At 42.0% G+C, this 18,181-nt stretch overlaps 1 protein-coding gene across 2 annotated transcripts in view; it reads right to left on the reverse strand.

The window, feature by feature from the left end:
• The window catches only part of SLC35F4 (solute carrier family 35 member F4), a 306,792-nt gene that overhangs the window by 25,594 nt on the left and 263,017 nt on the right, over positions 1 to 18,181 (reverse strand). Inside the window, exon 3 of one of the 2 annotated variants that reach the window (XM_035260625.3) lies at positions 15,998 to 16,292. In XM_035260625.3, the coding sequence (XP_035116516.1) occupies positions 15,998 to 16,292 (295 nt within the window). Of the gene's footprint in view, positions 1 to 15,997; positions 16,296 to 18,181 lie in introns of both variants that reach the window. The other variant, XM_035260624.3, reaches the window with a different exon arrangement.

Genomic DNA, 18,181 nt, shown 5'->3' on the forward strand with positions numbered 1-18,181 from the left:
CTCTCCTTTGTCACTGTTGCTGTAGAAATTATAAACACTCTCCATCGAAATGCCAGGTCACTTGTGTAAAATCCCATACTATTTAAGCATTAAGCACTAAAACAGGAAAACTCAAAAAAAATATGGATTTTTATGGAGAAGCAAATAATGGTGGGTTTGTCTTTGGGACGGTAAGATCAGACTTTCTGGGCAAGTGACATTAACAGGTGGTATAGCTTGAAAGAAAGCATAGAAGTTGGAGGACACTAATAATTACTATTAAAACAGCAGCTACTAGTTATTGAACCCTTTCTTTATGTTAAATAATATCGTAAGCATATTTCATAGGTGCCTGACATGGGCAAATATTTATTTGGCTTTAGTTTTATGTTTTGTAAAGACTTTTTTCCCTAAGCAAACATCCTTGTTAGTAATAGGGTATATAAATTTTTTCTTCCTAAACTTCAAATTCACCTGAGGCGATTGAATTTTCTAGTATATAAGTAAAATGATTATCAAAAACTCCTTCTAAATAGACAGTACTCACCATCTAGATTTGATTTATTTAACATTATTTTGATGTTACTGATAAGAAAAAAACTGGAAATGCTTTCATACCATTCTAGAGAAGATAAAGGTTCCGGTACTATGGGACAAATCCTATTTCCAGTCTTACATACTAACTCTATTTTCCCTTGTTCAGTTATGAGAGCTGTGGGAGTGACTTGTTGGCAGGTGGCATTAATGAGTCTACAGGGAAAAGAAATCAAGGATGTAAGAATTGTCTGACAATTTTACCTCTCACATGGAGGAGGCCACTGGAGAATATTACCTTCAAATATAGTGTTTTCTGCCTGAGAGTAAAAGCTCTTTGATTCTGTTTCAGAAATGGCCAACTTCGCTCTATGTGGACTATAGGTAGAGTGCTAAATCACCAATTTTACAAAGTTCAGAGTTAGTCTGACATGAGAGACATGGAAAAGATGAAGTTCATTCCCAAAGCAACATTTCTGCTAGCAGCAGTCTCTTGTTTTAAATCAGTTACCTTAAACTGACTTAGCTTGCTTTGAGGTATTCTTTTTTTTTGAGATGGAGTCTCGCTCTTGTTACCCAGGCTGGAGTGTAATGGTGTGATCTCGGCTCACCGCAACCTCCGCCTCCTGGGTTCAGGCAATTCTCCTGCCTCAGCCTCCTGAGTAGCTGGGATTACAGGCACACGTCACCATGCCCAGCTAATTTTTTGTATTTTAGTAGAGACGGGGTTTCACCATGTTGACCAGGATGGTCTCGATCTCTTGACCTCGTGATCCACCCGCCTCAGCCTCCCAAAGTGCTGGGATTACAGGTGTGAGCCAACGCGCCCGGCCTCAGGTATTCTTGAGGTACTTCTTTTTATATGAAACTTTTATTGTTTTAAATCAATATGTATGTTCAAGTAGAACACACACATTGTATAGGTACACATGCGCATCTTCAAACGGGGGCAGTTTTAATCTGATAATCACATTCCCCTATAATCACTTATTCTTTGTTTAAAAAATTCTACAATGCAAGATCATGTCTATTTTGATGGGAATCAAATACAAACTCTCCCCCAAACAAAAAGAATTTATACTTCTTGTTTTTTACTTTATTATTTTTTAAATTGCATTTTAGGTTTTGGGGTACATGTGAAGAACATGCAAGATAGTTGCATAGGTACACATGTGGCAGTGTGATTGGCTGCCTTCCTCCCCTTCACCTATATCTGGCATTTCTCCCCATGCTATCACTCCCCAACTCCCCACCCCCACTGTCCCTCCCTTATTCCCCCCAACAGACCCCAGGGTGTAGTGCTCCCCTCCCTGTGTCCATGTGTTCTCATTGTTCAACACCCGCCTAGGAGTGAGAACATGTGGTATTTCATTTTCTGTTCTTGTGTCAGTTTGCTGAGAATGATGGTCTCCAGGTTCATCCAAGTCCCTACAAAGGACATGAACTCATCATTTTTTATGACTGCATAATACTCCATGGTGTATATGTGCCACATTTTCCCTGTCCAGTCTATCATCGATGGGCATTTGGGTTGGTTCTAGGTCTTTGCTGTTGTAAACAGTGCTGCAATGAACATTCATGTGCATGTGTCCTTAGAGTATAACAATTTATAATACTTTGGATATATACCCAGTAATGGGATTGCTGGGTCAAAGGTCCTTGAGGAATCACCACACTGTCTTCCACAATGGTTGAACTAATTTACACTCGTACCAGCAGTGTAAAAGTGTTCCTATTTCTCCACGTCCTCTCCAGCATCTGTTGTCTCCAGATTTTTTTTTTTTTTTTTAGTATAAGCCATTTATATAACTTTATTTTCTTTCTTTCTTTTTTTATGGTTCTTTTTTTTTTAAATTTTTTATTGGATTATAGGTTTTGGGGTACATGAGCAGAGCATGCAAGACAGTTGCGTAGGTGCACACATGGCAGTGTGCTTTGCTTTTCTTCTCCCCTTCACCCACATTTGGCATTTCTCCCCAGGCTATCCCTCCCCACCTCCCCCTCCCACTGGCCCTCCCCTTTTCCCCCCAATAGACCCCACTGTTTAGTACTCCCCTTTCTGTGTCCATGTGTTCTCATTTTTCATCACCCACCTATGAGTGAGAATATGCGGTGTTTCATTTTCTGTTCTTGTGTCAGTTTGCTGAGGATGATGTTTTCCAGATTCATCCATGTCCCTACAAACGACACAAACTCATCATTTCTGATTGCTGCATAATATTCCATGGTGTATATGTGCCACATTTTTCCAATCCAGTCTATTATCAATGGGCATTTGGGTTGATTCCAGGTCTTTGCTATTGTAAACAGTGCTGCAATGAACATTCGTGTACATGTGTCCTTATAGTAGAACGATTTATAGTCCTTTGGATATATACCCAGTAATGGGATTGCTGGGTCAAATGGAATTTCTATTTCTAAGGCCTTGAGGAATCGCCACACTGTCTTCCACAATGGTTGAACTAATTTACACTCCCACCAACAGTGTAAAAGTGTTCCTTTTTCTCCACATCCTCTCCAGCATCTGTTGTCTCCAGATTTTTTAATGATCGCCATTCTAACTGGCGTGAGATGGTATCTCAATGTGGTTTTGATTTGCATCTCTCTGATGACCAGTGACGATGAGCATTTTTTCATATGATTGTTGGCCTCATATATGTCTTCTTTCGTAAAGTATCTGTTCATATCCTTTGCCCACTTTTGAATGGGCTTGTTTGTTTTTTTCCTGTAAATCTGTTTGAGTTCTTTGTAAATTCTGGATATCAGCCCTTTGTCAGATGGGTAGACTGCAAAAATTTTTTCCCATTCTGTTGGTTGCCGATCCACTCTAGTGACTGTTTCTTTTGCCGTGCAGAAGCTGTGGAGTTTCATTAGGTCCCATTTGTCTATTTTGGCTTTTGTTGCCAATGCTATTGGTGTTTTGGTCATGAAGTCCTTGCCTACTCCTATGTCCTGGATGGTTTTGCCTAGATTTCCTTCTAGGGTTTTTATGGTGCCATGTCTTATGTTTAAGTCTTTAATCCATCTGGAGTTAATTTTAGTGTAAGGTGTCAGGAAGGGGTCCAGTTTCTGCTTTCTGCACATGGCTAGCCAGTTTTCCCAACACCATTTGTTAAACATGGAATCCTTTCCCCATTGCTTGGTTTTGTTGGGTTTATCAAAGATTGTATAGTTGTATGTATGTTGTGTTGCCTCCAGTGCCTCTGTTTTGTTCCATTGGTCTATATCTCTGTTTTGGTACCAGTACCATGCTGTTTTGATTACTGTAGCCTTGTAGTATAGTTTGAAATCTGGTAGTGTGATGCCCCCCGCTGTGTTCTTTTTGCTTAGAATTGACTTGGCTATGTGGGCTCTCTTTTGGTTCCATATGAAGTTCATGGTGGTTTTTCCCAGTTCTGTGAAGAAAGTCAATGGTAGCTTGATGGGGATAGCGTTGATTCTGTAAATTACTTTGGGCAGTATAGCCATTTTCACGATGTGAATTCTTCCTAACCATGAACATGGAATGTTTCTCCATCTGTTTGTGTCCTCTCTGATTTCGTTGAGCAGTGGTTTGTAGTTCTCCTTGAAGAGGTCCCTTACGTTCCGTGTGAGTTGTATTCCAAGGTATTTTATTCTTTTTGTAGCAATTGCGAATGGCAGTTCGCTCTTGATTTGGCTTTCTTTAAGTCTGTTATTGGTGTAGACGAATGCTTGTGATTTTTGCACATTGATTTTATATCCTGAGACTTTGCTGAAGTTGCTTATCAGTTTCAGGAGTTTTTGGGCTGAGGCAATGGGGTCTTCTAGGTATACTATCATGTCGTCTGCAAATAGAGACAATTTGGCTTCCACCTTTCCTATTCGAATACCCTTTATTTCTTTTTCTTGCCTGATTGCTCTGGCTAGAACTTCCAGTACTATATTGAATAGGAGTGGTGAGAGAGGGCATCCTTGTCTAGTGCCAGATTTTAAAGGGAATGCTTCCAGTTTTTGCCCATTCAGTATGATATTGGCTGTTGGTTTGTCATAAATAGCTTTTATTACTTTGAGATACGTTCCATCGATACCGAGTTTATTGAGGGTTTTTAGCATAAAGGGCTGTTGAATTTTGTCAAATGCCTTCTCTGTGTCAATTGAGATAATCATGTGGTTTTTGTTTTTGGTTCTGTTTATGTGGTGAATTACGTTGATAGACTTGCGTATGTTGAACCAGCCTTGCATCCCCGGGATGAATCCTACTTGATCATGATGAATAAGTTTTTTGATTTGCTGTTGCAATCGGCTTGCCAATATTTTATTGAAGATTTTTGCATCTATGTTCATCATGGATATTGGCCTGAAGTTTTCTTTTCTTGTTGGGTCTCTGCCGGGTTTTGGTATCAGGATGATGTTGGTCTCATAAAATGATTTGGGAAGGATTCCCTCTTTTTGGATTGTTTGAAATAGTTTTAGAAGGAATGGTACCAGCTCCTCTCTGTGTGTCTGGTAGTATTCGGCTGTGAACCCGTCTGGACCTGGGCTTTTTTTGTGTGGTAGGCTCTTAATTGCTGCCTCAACTTCAGACCTTGTTATTGGTCTATTCATAGTTTCAGCTTCCTCCTGGTTTAGGCTTGGGAGGACACAGGAGTCCAGGAATTTATCCATTTCTTCCAGGTTTACTAGTTTATGTGCATAGAGTTGTTTGTAATATTCTCTGATGATGGTTTGAATTTCTGTGGAATCTGTGGTGATTTCCCCTTTATCATTTTTTATTGCATCTATTTGGTTGTTCTCTCTTTTATTTTTAATCAATCTGGCTAGTGGTCTGTCTATTTTGTTGATCTTTTCAAAAAACCAGCTCTTGGATTTATTGATTTTTTGAAGGGTTTTTCGTGTCTCAATCTCCTTCAGCTCAGCTCTGATCTTAGTTATTTCTTGTCTTCTGCTGGGTTTTGAGTTTTTTTGATCTTGCTCCTCTAGCTCTTTCAATTTTGACAATAGGGTGTCAATTTTGGATCTCTCCATTCTCCTCATATGGGCACTTATTGCTATATACTTTCCTCTAGAGACTGCTTTAAATGTGTCCCAGAGGTTCTGGCACGTTGTGTCTTCGTTCTCATTGGTTTCGAAGAACTTCTTTATTTCTGCCTTCATTTTGTTGTTTACCCAGTCAACATTCAAGAGCCAGTTGTTCAGTTTCCATGAAGCTGTGCGGTTCTGGGTCGGTTTCTGAATTCTGAGTTCTAACTTGATTGCCCTATGGTCTGAGAGGCTGTTTGTTATGATTTCAGTTGTTTTGCATTTGTTGAGCAGTGCTTTACTTCCAATTATGTGGTCAATTTTAGAGTAGGTGTGATGTGGTGCTGAGAAGAATGTGTATTCTGGTGATTTGGGGTGGAGAGTTCTGTAAATGTCTATCAGGTTTGCTTGCTCCAGGTCTGAGTTCAAGCCCTGGATATCCTTGTTGATTTTCTGTCTGGTTGATCTGTCTAATATTGACAGTGGAGTGTTAAAGTCTCCCACTATTATTGTGTGGGAGTCTAAGTCCTTTTGTAAGTCATTAAGAACTTGCCTTATGTATCTGGGTGCTCCTGCATTGGGTCCATATATGTTTAGGATCGTTAGCTCTTCTTGTTGCATTGATCCCTTTACCATTATGTAATGGCCTTCTTTGTCTCTTTTGATCTTTGTTGCTTTAAAGTCCATTCCATCAGAGATGAGAATTGCAACTCCTGCTTTTTTTTGCTTTCCATTAGCTTGGCAAATCTTCCTCCATCCCTTTATTTTGAGCCCTTGTGTATCCTTGCATGTGAGATGGGTTTCCTGGATACAGCACCCTGATGGGTTTTGGATTTTTATCCAATTTGCCAGTCTGTGTCTTTTGATTGGTGCATTTAGTCCATTTACATTCAGGGTTAATATTGTTATGTGTGAATTTGATACTGCCATTTTGATGCTAAGTGGCTGTTTTGCCTGTTAGTTGTTGTAGATTCTTCATTATGTTGAAGCTCTTTAGCATTCAGTGTGATTTTGGAATGGCTGGTACTGGTTGATCCTTTCTATGTGTAGTGCCTCTTTTAGGAGCTCTTGTAAAGCAGGCCTGGTGGCGACAAAATCTCTGAGTACCTGCTTGTTCGCAAAGGATTTTATTTTTCCTTCACTTCTGAAGCTCAGTTTGGCTGGATATAAAATTCTGGGTTGAAAGTTCTTTAAGAATGTTGAATATTGACCCCCACTCTCTTCCGGCTTGTAGTGTTTCTGCCGAGAGATCCGCTGTGAGTCTGATGGGCTACCCTTTGTGGGTGACCCGACCCTTCTCTCTGGCTGCCCTTAGCATTCTCTCCTTTATTTCAACCCTGTTGAATCTGACGATTATGTGCCTTGGGGTTGCTCCTCTTGCGGAATATCTTTGTGGTGTTCTCTGTATTTCCTGCAATTTAGTGTTGGCCTGTCTTGCTAGGTGGGGGAAATTTTCCTGGATGATGTCCTGAAGAGTATTTTCCAGCTTGGATTCATTCTCTTCGTCCCCTTCTGGTACACCTATCAAACGTAGGTTAGGTCTTTTCACATAGTCCCACATTTCTTGGAGACTTTGTTCATTTCTTTTTGCGCTTTTTTCTCTGATCTTGGTTTCTCGTTTTATTTCATTGAGTTGGTCTTCGACTTCAGATATTCTTTCTTCTGCTTGGTCAATTCGGCTATTGAAACTTGTGTTTGCTTCGCGAAGTTCTCATATTGTGTTTTTCAGCTCCTTTAATTCATTCATATTCCTCTCTAAGTTATCCATTCTTGTTATCATTTCCTCGACTCTTTTTTCAAATCTTTTTTCAAGGTTCTTAGTTTCTTTGCATTGATTTAATACATGATCTTTTAGCTCACAAAAGTTTCTCATTATCCATCTTCTGAAGTCTAATTCCGTCATTTCGTCACAGTCATTCTCCGTCCAGCTTTGTTCCCTTGCTGGTGAGGAGTTTTGGTCCTTTCTAGGAGGCGAGGTGTCCTGGTTTCGAGTGATTTCCTCCTTTTTGCGCTGGCTTCTTCCCATCTTTGTGGATTTGTCCGCTGGTCGTTTGCGTAGTTGCTGACTTTTCGATTGGGTCTCTGAGTGGACACCTGGAATGTTGATGATGAAGTATTTCTGTTGCTTGGTTTTCCTTCTACCAGTCTAGCCCCTTTGCTGTATGACTGCTGAGGTCCGCTCCAGACCCTGTTTGTCTGGGGTGCACCTCTAGCAGCTGTGGCACAGCGAGGGATGCTACCAGTTTCTTTTTCTGCTATCTTTGTCCCAGGATGATGCCTGCCTAATGTCAGTCTTTTGGATATAGAGGGGTCAGGGAGCTGCTTGAGGAGACAGTTTGTACTTTATACGGGCTTAATTGCTGAGCTGTGCGCTCTGTTGTTCATTCAGGGCTGTTAGGCTGCTATGTTTGATTCTGCTGCAACAGAGCTCATTAAAAAACCCTTTTTTTTTTTTTCTCAAATGCTCTGTGTTGAGGGGTTTGGGCTTTATTTTTGGATGTTCGATGAGGTGTCCTGCCCAGCTAGAAGGCAGACTAGCCACTGTTTGGCTGCCGAGGCTCCGCCCTGCTGTTGTGTGATTCGCCCTGTTCCTGCAGGCTCTGCTGTGGTCTCCGCCACGCCCTGCGGCAGAGTCTCTTCGTTGTAGCGTGTTGCCTCAGCAATGGCAGGCTGCGTCAGCAGTGGGTGTGTATCTCAGTAGGGACGGGTTGCCTCGGCAACGGCTGGCTGCATCAGCAGTGGGCGTGTATCTCAGTTGGGGCGGGTTGCCTCGGCAACCGGAGGCTGCGTCAGCAGTGGGCATGTATCTCAGTTGGGGCGGGTTGCCTCGGCAACGGCTGGCTGCGTCAGCAGTGGGCATGTAATTCAGTTGGGGCGGGTTGCCTCGGTAGTGGTGGACGCCCCTCCCCCACAGAGCGTCTCAGACCGTCTGCTCGGGATAGTTTGAAATCGCGGTTTTGTTCGTCCCACTGGGTATCCCAAACGATCTGTCCCTGCAATCCCCTGGGCTGGGCTATTGTCCAAGTCTTGTTCAGTCTCAAGTCCAGCTCTCTCAAGTCTCAGGTTGCCGGTTCAACAGGGCACCTGGACAAGTGCGCCCTGTGGGGATTGCTGGGTAGGGCCGGCTGCCGCCGCCCCGGCTGCCGGCTTCGCCAGGCAGACCTACTGCCTGGCGTCCCGTGTCTTTTTATACTTGGGAGTTTCCCTGTTCTGTGGGCAACAAAGATCAGTCTGTAAATGCAGCTCTGACTCACCGTTTGCGGATTCAACGCGAGCTCCAATCCTGGGTTGTTCTCACAGCGCCATCTTGAGTCCTCCCCCATCGTCTCCAGATTTTTTAATGTTCGCCATTCTAACTGGTGTGAGATGGTATCTCAATGTAGTTTTGATTTGCATTTCTCTAATGACCAGTGGTGACGAGCATTTTTTCATGTTTGTTGGCCTCATGTTTGTCTTCTTTTGTAAAGTGTCTGTTCATATTTTTTGCCCACTTTTGAATGGGTTTGTTTGTTTTTTTTCTTGTAAATCTGTTTGAATTTTTTGTAAATTCCGGATATCAGCCCTTTGTCAGATGGGTAAACTGCAAAATTTTTTTCCCATTCTGTTGGTTGCCGATTCACTCTAATGACTGTTTCTTTTGCCATGAAGAAGCTGTGGAGTTTGATTAGGTCCCATTTGTCTATTTTGGCTTTTGTTGCCAATGCTATTGGTGTTTTGGTCATGAAGTACTTGCCTATGCCTATGTCCTGAATGGTTTTGCCTAGATTTTCTCCTAGGGTTTTTATGGTGTTAGGTCTTATGTTTAAGTCTTTAATCCATCTGGAGTTAATTTTAGTGTAAGGTGTCAGGAAGGGGTCCAGTTTCTGCTTTCTGCACATAGCTAGCCAGTTTTCCCAACACCATTTATTAAACAGGGAATCCTTTCCCTATTGCTTGTTTTTGTCAGGTTTGTCAAAGATCGTATGGTTGTAGATATGTTGTGTTTTCTCTGAGGCCTCTGTTCTGTTCCATTGGTCTATATCTCCGTTTTGGTACCAGTACAATGCTGTTTTGATTACTGTAGCCTTGTAGTATAGTTTGAAGTCCAGTAGTGTGATGCATCCTGCTGTGTTCTTTTTACTTAGAATTGACTTGGCTATGCGGGCTCTCTTTTGGTTTCATATAAAGTTTAAGGTGGTTTTTTCCAGTTCTGTGAAGAAGGTCATTGGTGGCTTATTGGGGACAGAGTTGAATCTGCAAGTTGCTTTGGGCAGTATGGCCATTTTCATGATATTGATTCTTCCTAACCATGAACATGGAATGTTTCTCCATCTGTTTGTGTCCTCTCTTATTTCGTTGAGCAGTGGTTTGTAGTTCTCCTTGAAGAGCTCCTTTACGTTCCTTGTTGGTTGTATTCCTAGGTATTTTATTCTCTTTGTAGCAATTGTGAATGGCAATTCGTTCTTGATTTGGCTCTCTTTAAGTCTGTTATTGGTGTATAGGAATGCTTGTGATTTTTGCACATTGATTTTGTATCCTGAGACTTTGCTGAAGTTGCTTATCAGTTTCAGGAGATTTTGGGCTGAGACAATGCGGTCTTCTAGATATACAATCATGTTGTCTGCAAATAGAGACAATTTGGCTTCCTGCTTTCCTATTTGAATACCCTTTATTTCTTTTTCTTGCCTGATAGCTCTGGCTAGAACTTCCAGTACTATATTGAATAGGAGTGGTGAGAGAGGGCATCCTTGTTGAGTGCCAGATTTCAAAGGGAGTGCTTCCAGTTTTTGCCCATTCAGTATGATACTGGCTGTTGGTTTGTCATAAATAGCTTTTATTATTTTGAGATACATTCCATCAATACCTAGTTTATTGAGGGTTTTTAGCATAAAGGGCTGTTGAATTTTGTCAAAGGCCTTCTCTGCATCAATTGAGATAATCATGTGGTTTTTTTCTTTGTTTCTGTTTATGTGGTGAATTACGTTTATAGACTTGTGTATGTTGAACCAGCCTTGCATCCCCGGGATGAATCCTACTTGATCATGGTGGATAAGCTTTTTGGTGTGCTATTGCAATCAGCTTGCCAGTATTTTGTTGAAGATTTTTGCGTCTATATTCATCATGGATATTGGCATGAAGTTTTCTTTTCTTGTTGAGTCTCTGTCGGGTTTTGGTATCATAAAATGATTTGGTCTCATAAAATGATTTGGGAAGGATTCCCTCTTTTTGAATTATTTGAAATAGTTTCAGAAGGAATGGTACCAGCTCCTCTTTGTGTGTCTGGTAGAATTTGGCTGTAAACTCAGCTGGGCTGGGCTTTTTTTGTGTGGTAGGCTCTTAATTGCTGCCTCAAATTCAGATCTTGTTATTGGTCTATTCAGGGTTTCAACTTCTTCCTGCTTTAGGCTTAGGAGGTGGCAAGTTTCCAGGAATTTATCCATTTCTTCAGGTTTACTAGTTTATGTGCATAGAGTTGTTTGTAATAATCTCTGATGATGGTTTAAATTTCTGTGTAATCTGTGGTGATATCCCCTTTATCATTTTTGATTGCATCTATTTGGCTATTCTCTCTTTTCGTTTTTATTAATCTGGCTAGTGGTCTGTCTATTTTGTTGTTCTTTTAGAAAAATCAACTCCTGGATTTATTGATTTTTTGAAGGGTTTTTTGGTCTCTATCTTCTTTAGCTCTGCTCTGATCTTAGTTATTTCTTGTCTTCTGCTAGGTTTTGAGGTTTCTTGATCTTGTTCCTCGAGACCTTTCAATTTTGATAATAGGGTGTCAATTTTGGATCTCTCCTTTCTTCTCATGTGGGCACTTATTGCTATATATTTTCCTCTAGAGACTGTTTTACATGTGTCCCAGAGATTCTGGTATGTTGTGTCTTCGTGATTCTGTGATTCTGGTATGTTGGTTTTGAAAAACATCTTTATATCTGCCTTCATTTCATTGTTTATCCAGTCAACATTCAAGAACCAGTTGTTCAGTTTCCATGAAGCTCTGTGGTTCTGAGTTAGTTTCTGAATTCTGAGTTCTAACTTGATTGCACTATGGTCTGAGAGACTGTTTGTTATGATTTCCATTCTTTTGCATTTGCTGAGGAGTGATTTACTTCCAATTATTTGGTCAGTTTTAGAGTAGGTGTGATGTGGTGCTGAGAAGAATGTATATTCTGTGGATTTGGGGTGGAGAGTGCTGTAAATGTCTATTAGGTTTGCTTGTTCCAGGTCTGAGTTCAAGTTCTGGATATCCTTTTTAATTTTCTGTCTCATTGATCTGCCTAATATTGACAATGGGGTGTTAAAGGCTCCCACTATTATTGTGTGGGAGCCTAGTCTCTTTGTAAGCCATTAAGAACTTGCCTTATGTATCTGGGTGCTCCTGTATTGGGTGTGTATATATTTAGGATTGTTAGCTTTTCTTGTTGCATTGATCCTTTTACCATTATGTAATGTCCTTCTTTGTCTCTTTTGATCTTTGTTGCTTTAAAGTCTATTTTATCAGAGATGAGAATTGCAACTCATGCTTTTTTTTGCTCTCTATTTGCTTGGTAAATCTTCTTCCATCCCTTTATTTTGCACCTTTGTGTATCCTTGCATGTGAGATGGGTTTCCTGGATACAGCACACTGATGGGTTTTGGCTTTTTATCCAATTTGCCAGTCTGTGTCTTTTGATTGGGGCATTTAGTCCATTTACATTTAGGGTCAATATTGTTATGTGTAAATTTGATACTGCCATTTTGATGCTAGTTGGCTGTTTTGCCTATTAATCGATGCAGAGTCTTCATTTTGGTGATGCTCTTTACCATTTGGTATGTTTTTTGGAGTGGCTGATACTGGTTTTTCCTTTCTATGTATAGTGCCTCTATCAGGAGCTCTTGTAAAGCAGGCCTGGTGGTGACAGAATCTCTGAGTACTTGCCTGTTCTCAAAGGATTTTATTTTTCCTTCACTTATGAAGCTTAGTTTGGCTGGATATGAACTTCTGGGTTGAAAGTTCTTTTCTTTAAGGATGTTGAATATTGGCCCCCACTCCCTTCTGGCTTGTAGGGTTTCTGCTGAGAGATCTGCCATGAGTCTGATGGGCTTCCCTTTGTGGGTAACCTGACCTTTCTCTCTGGCTGCCCTTAGCATTTTCTCCTTCATTTCAACACTGATGAATCTGAGGATTATGTGCCTTGGGGTTGCTTTTCTTGAGGAATATCTTTGTGGTGTTCTCTGTATTTCCTGGACTTGAATATTTGCCTGCCTTGCTAGGTTGGGGAAGTTTTCCTGGATAATATCCTGAAGAGTATTTTCCAGCTTGGATTCATTCTCTTCGTCACATTCAGGTACACCTATCAAACATAGATTAGGTCTTCTCACATAGTCCCATATTTCTTGGAGACTTTGTTCATTCCTATGTTTATTCCTTTTTATGCTTTTTTTGTCCAATCCTGCCTTCTTGTTTATTTCATTGAGTTGATCTTCGATGCCTGATATCCTTTCTTCTACTTGGTCAATTCGGCTGTTGAAAATTGTGCATGCTTCGTGAAGTTCTTGTGTTGTGTTTTTCAGCTCCATCAATTCACTTATATTGCTCTCTTAAGTTGTCCATTCTCGTTAGCATTTCGTCAAATCTTTTTTCAAGGTTCTTAGTTTCTTTGCATTTGGTTAGAACACATTCTTGTAGCTCATAGAAGTTTCTCATTACCCACCTTCTGAAGTCTGATTCTGTCTTTTCATCATGCTCATTCTCCATCCAGCCTTGTTCCCCTGCTGGTGAGGAGTTGTGATCCTTTGTAAGAGGAGAGGTGTTCCTCTGCTATAGGACTGCTGAGGTCCACTCCAGGCCCTGCTTGCTTGGGGATGACCTGCAGCAGCTGCAGGAACAGTAAGGGTTGATACCAGTTTCTTCTGCTATCTTTGTCCCAGAATGATGTCCGCCAAATGTCAGTCTGATCAGTCCTTTGTGAGGTGATTCTTTGGATATATGGGGATAAGGGAGCTGCTTGAGGAGACAGTCTGTCCTTTATAGGAGCTCAAGTGCTGAGCTGTGAGCTCCATTGTTCATTCAGAGCTGCTGGCCAGGTATGTTTAAGTCTGCTGCAGCAGAACTCATAAACCCCCTTTTTTTCCCAGGTGCTCTGTTCTGGGGAGTTAGCGCTTTATTTATGAGTTTCCCCTGTGCTGCTGCCTTTTTTTCAGGGCTGCCCTGCCCAGCAAGGAGGCAGCCTAGTCACTGTCTGCCTGCAGAGGCTTTGCTGAGCTGCTGTGGGCTCTGCCCTGCTACTGTGTGAACTTCCCTGCAGTCCTGTTTATATGGGTGTGGTTAGAACTGTCTCAGCAATGGTGGCCCACCTCTGTAATGGCGGACTCTCTCTGTAATGACGGGTTGCTTCAGCAACAACAGGCTGCCTGAGCAATGGCGGACTACTTCCATAGGGGTGGAGTGCGTTGGTAATGGCAGATGACCCTCTCCCCCAGAGATGGACTGTCCTGGGTTCAGCTGTGCTTGCCATGGAACTCTCAACCCAGAGTGTTTCTAGTTGCGTTTTTTTTTTTTTTTTTTGTAGGTAGGGGTGGGACCCGCCAAGCCTGATCACCTGGCTCCCTGCCTCAGAGCCTTTTTTTGAAAGTTGAACGGTTGACTCTCTCTCAGGTGTTCCAGTTGCCTGCTGAAAAGGCACTGGGATCTGTGTGATTTCCCATGCGGCGACCCACTGTGCCGGCTGAAACAATGGCGCTGAGATTCGTGGTGCTTTTTTGCCCAGGAATCTCCTGGCCTGGCTCCCTGTTTCAGTCCCCTGTTTAATCAGACAAATGGGGGACTCTGCCTTCCCAGAGCTCCAATCGCCAGTTTAAAAGGGCAACCAGACCAGTGTATTTTGTACGAAGAACCGCCATGCCGGGATGCCAGCCAAACAGCCACACTGGCCAAAACAGCTGCGCTGGCAACCTGTGGGGCTCCTCCACATGGGAATCTCCTGGTCTGTGGGCAATAAAGATTCGACTAGAAACGTGGCATCCACTCACCCTCTGTGCTTTCACTGGGAGCTGCAATTCTGAGTTGCTCCTAAACGGCCATCTTGGATCTTCCTGAATTGTTTTTTAAGTCTTTAATTATAACTGAGTTTTCATGGACACATATAGAAAAATCAACTCATGGTGAGAATATACTCAATCACTTCCAAAGTGGTGATAGAAAATGGAAGTTGAGGCCAGGCATGGTGGCTCATGCCTGTAATCCCAGCACTTTGGGAGGCCAAGGTAGTCAGATTACTTGAGGCCAGGAGTTTGAGACCAGTCTGGCCAACATGGTGAACCCCATCTCTACTAAAAATACAAAAAAGTAGCTGGGCAGGGTGGTGTACATCTGTAACACAAACACAAGCTACTCAAGAGGCTGAGGCAAGAGGTAAAGGTTGCAATGAGCTGAGATGGCACCACTGCATTCCAGCCTGAGTGACACAGCAAGACTCTGTCTCAGAACAACACACACAAAATGGAATTTGAAGACAGACCCTTCAAAGTTAAGTTTGTAAGAGTCTTATAATGTACTAATTGTAATAATCATTTCTTTTCTTTGGTATAGGGGCAAGAAAGAAAGATTATTTTGGCCCCTGTAAGACAAAGTTACTCTTCTGAGGAATAATAAGTCCACATGGAGAACTTTTTTCCTCCATCTGCCATCCGTTGATATCCCTTTTTTTTTCTGGGTGATCACAGCAGTTTTTCTAGAAGTCACTCCGCAGCATCAGGCTTTTCCTCTTTGAGGAGTTGTCCACTAGCAAAGATACTTGGACCCAAATGCTGCTTTTGCCTCCACTGAGTGCTCTGCAGGACTATGATATCAGCCCTGTCAGCTTCCTAAGCTATCCAAGAGGGGATTACAGAAACCAAGTTTAGCATGGAACAACCACTAGAACCATACGACTTTCAGGTAAGCCCAACCACCACTGTTCATGGTTAACAGGGAAACAGACAAAGCCCCCATGTGCATCTAGCCAGCAAAGAGTGGCATCTTTTAAAATTTCTTGGTGCCAAACTCTCCGTTGCATTAAATCAGGCCATTTCATCTGCTAGGCATCTTGGTGTCAGGAATATTGAGCAAATGTTTGTGTAACAATCTTATTAATATGATTTTTTTTCTGGCCTCGATGCACTAGGATGTTCTTATAAAACACTTTACTAAATAGATCTGGATTTAAATCTTAGTCTTATTATTTATGAGTAACCTTCGGTGAGTCATTCAACCTTTCTGAATTTGTTTCCTCTTGTGTTAAAATGGGGATAACACCACCTTAAAAAGCAAATATTGCCACCAGTCATAAGATATGCAAAAGCACCAGTATAGTGCCTGGCATGTTGTAGACACATTTATTTTAAGGGAGGACTGATTCTGCTGCTAGTGCTCATCACAAACCTTAGATCTTGCTTCTTCACGTAACCCCAACAACTCAACTCATATTCCCAAGAGAGAAAAATGGACCATTTGCATAAAACATATTTCAATAATCTCTTTTTGACCAGTTAACATGAAACCTACCTGAATTTTTTCATTGGAGATTGCTTTTCTTGAGCAGTGGCTAGATGACCGGAATAATAGACTGGGAAAAACATAATGTTCCAGTTTGTTGAAAACCAAGTCATGAAAAATGGACAATAGAAGTTCTTATAAGTGATTTTTACAATCTGTGTGGTTCCAACCCAAGATGATGATACTGACAAGATGATCAAGAGTCCCCAGATGGCCTTCAGAACCATGGACGTGCAGGACAGGCAGCGAGTCTTGATTCTGTTTTCTTGGCTGCTGTTCTCAGAATGAGTCTGTGTCCCATTGTCTGCTGGAAACAAGAAAGGAATATAAATGTGTGGAAAGCAGGTTATAAAACAGCAATCAAATATGTCAGCTCCTTAAAAAAAGATGGATGAAACCAAAAAGGCAGACAGTGTTTTTCTTTTCTACCATCATTTAAAGAGACTGATAACTTCAGCTCATTTTTTCTCTGGACTCTCTGCTCTACACAATGCAGTAAACATCTCAGTCTCCAGTCCATGAGGATGCTATGCTGTTTTTTTAGTGTGTCCTTCCCTTGTAAGAGCATTACACATCCCAGCCCCCAAATACTGGTCTTGGCCACGTGCCCTGCTTTCTTCTATCAAACATGAAAAGATGCGAGGCATAACAACTCCTACAAGAAGCCTTAGGGTCATCCCAAGGTCCTACCAGCTCTCTTGCTCTTCCCCTCTGTCATTACAATGTAAAACCCCAAACAGAAGCTGTTCTGTATGGGTAAATGAGCAGAACCCAGCCAAAGCTGTTCGATATGCACCAATGTGAAGAGTGAGTGAGAAATATTTTCCTTTTTCAAAAAAAATTGCAGCAAATGGCCTGGTGCAGTGGCTCATGACTGTCCTCTCAGCACTTTGGGAGGCCAAGTTGGGAGAATCACTTGAAGTCAGGAGTTCGAGACCCATTTGGGCAGCAAAGCAAGACCTTGTCTCTACACACATACACACACACACACACACACACACACACACACACACACACACACAAAATTAGTAGGGGGAGGTTTCATGCACCTTTAAGTCCCAGCAACTCCAGAGGCTGAGGTGGGAGAATTCCTTGAACCCAGGAATTTGAGGCTGCAGTTAACAATGATTGTACCACTGCACTCCAGCCTAGGTGACAGAGGGAGACCCTGTCTCTTAAAAAAAATACAGCTGAGATGATTATTAAAAGTAATGTGTCCCAAGAATAGAGCAAGTCCTGGCTACACAGTCATTTCCCTCCTCAACACAAATGACTAATTTATTTCTGGGAGCACAATAAATTCTGCTTTGTACTTTTACTAAGCAGCAATTTTACAGCACACTAAAAATAGCCAAAAGTCTCTAAAAGCAATAATTGTGAAGGCTAGCTCTCTTCATGGAAAAAACAAGTTAACTTAATGAATTCATGTATCTTTCAGGAAGTTAAACAGGAGCAGAGGTCACCCTGAGTCCCCGAGCTGAGATCCCAGATGGTAACTGTCTACAAGGTTCTCTTGTGTCTCCAGGGACTCCACTTCACCACAAGGCCTATGCTGAGGGCTAGGAAAGTAGTGCAGCCCAGAGATTGCAAATGGCAGTGGATGGGGCTGCTCACCTGGCATCTCCAGAACCTGCTGGCTCTCCTGCTGAATGTGTTCCCACTGCTTAATGAGCCAGGTGTGACTGCCCCACTGTGTTAAAAACCTTTACCCAGTTAAGGCTTTCCGATATAATCACTGGGGGAAGGGAGAAGAAAGCCTTGAAAGTGAATTCTCCATTGGGGAATAGAAACCAAGAAACTATGAATGCTGCAACCACTACATGACTTGTAAGTCTCATAAAGAGTAGTGAATTCTCAGCCTAGGCATTCAGCAGATGAAAACTGGCAGCCTTATTCATTCGACAAAATCTTATGGAGACTCTACCCAAACCGGCTAAACCTGGTTTCTGTAACTAGTAGCCCTAGTTAGCTACTTGGATCCTAAGGGATTGAATATGAAAGACTTCAGCACACAGTCTAGTTGGAGGCCAGAAAACACACTCAATGCAGTGTTATAAAAGCCAACTCAGACAGACACAAGGCCAGACAAGCGCTTGTTGAGGAGTTGGGGGCATATGATGAGAAAAATGTCCATGAGGCAGTGACTCTGAGATGAGCCTGGAAGTGTGAGTTATTCAGCTCCTTTGGCTGTTT

This window comes from Callithrix jacchus, chromosome 8 (assembly GCF_049354715.1).
Source record: "Callithrix jacchus isolate 240 chromosome 8, calJac240_pri, whole genome shotgun sequence".
NCBI lineage: Eukaryota > Metazoa > Chordata > Mammalia > Primates > Cebidae > Callithrix > Callithrix jacchus.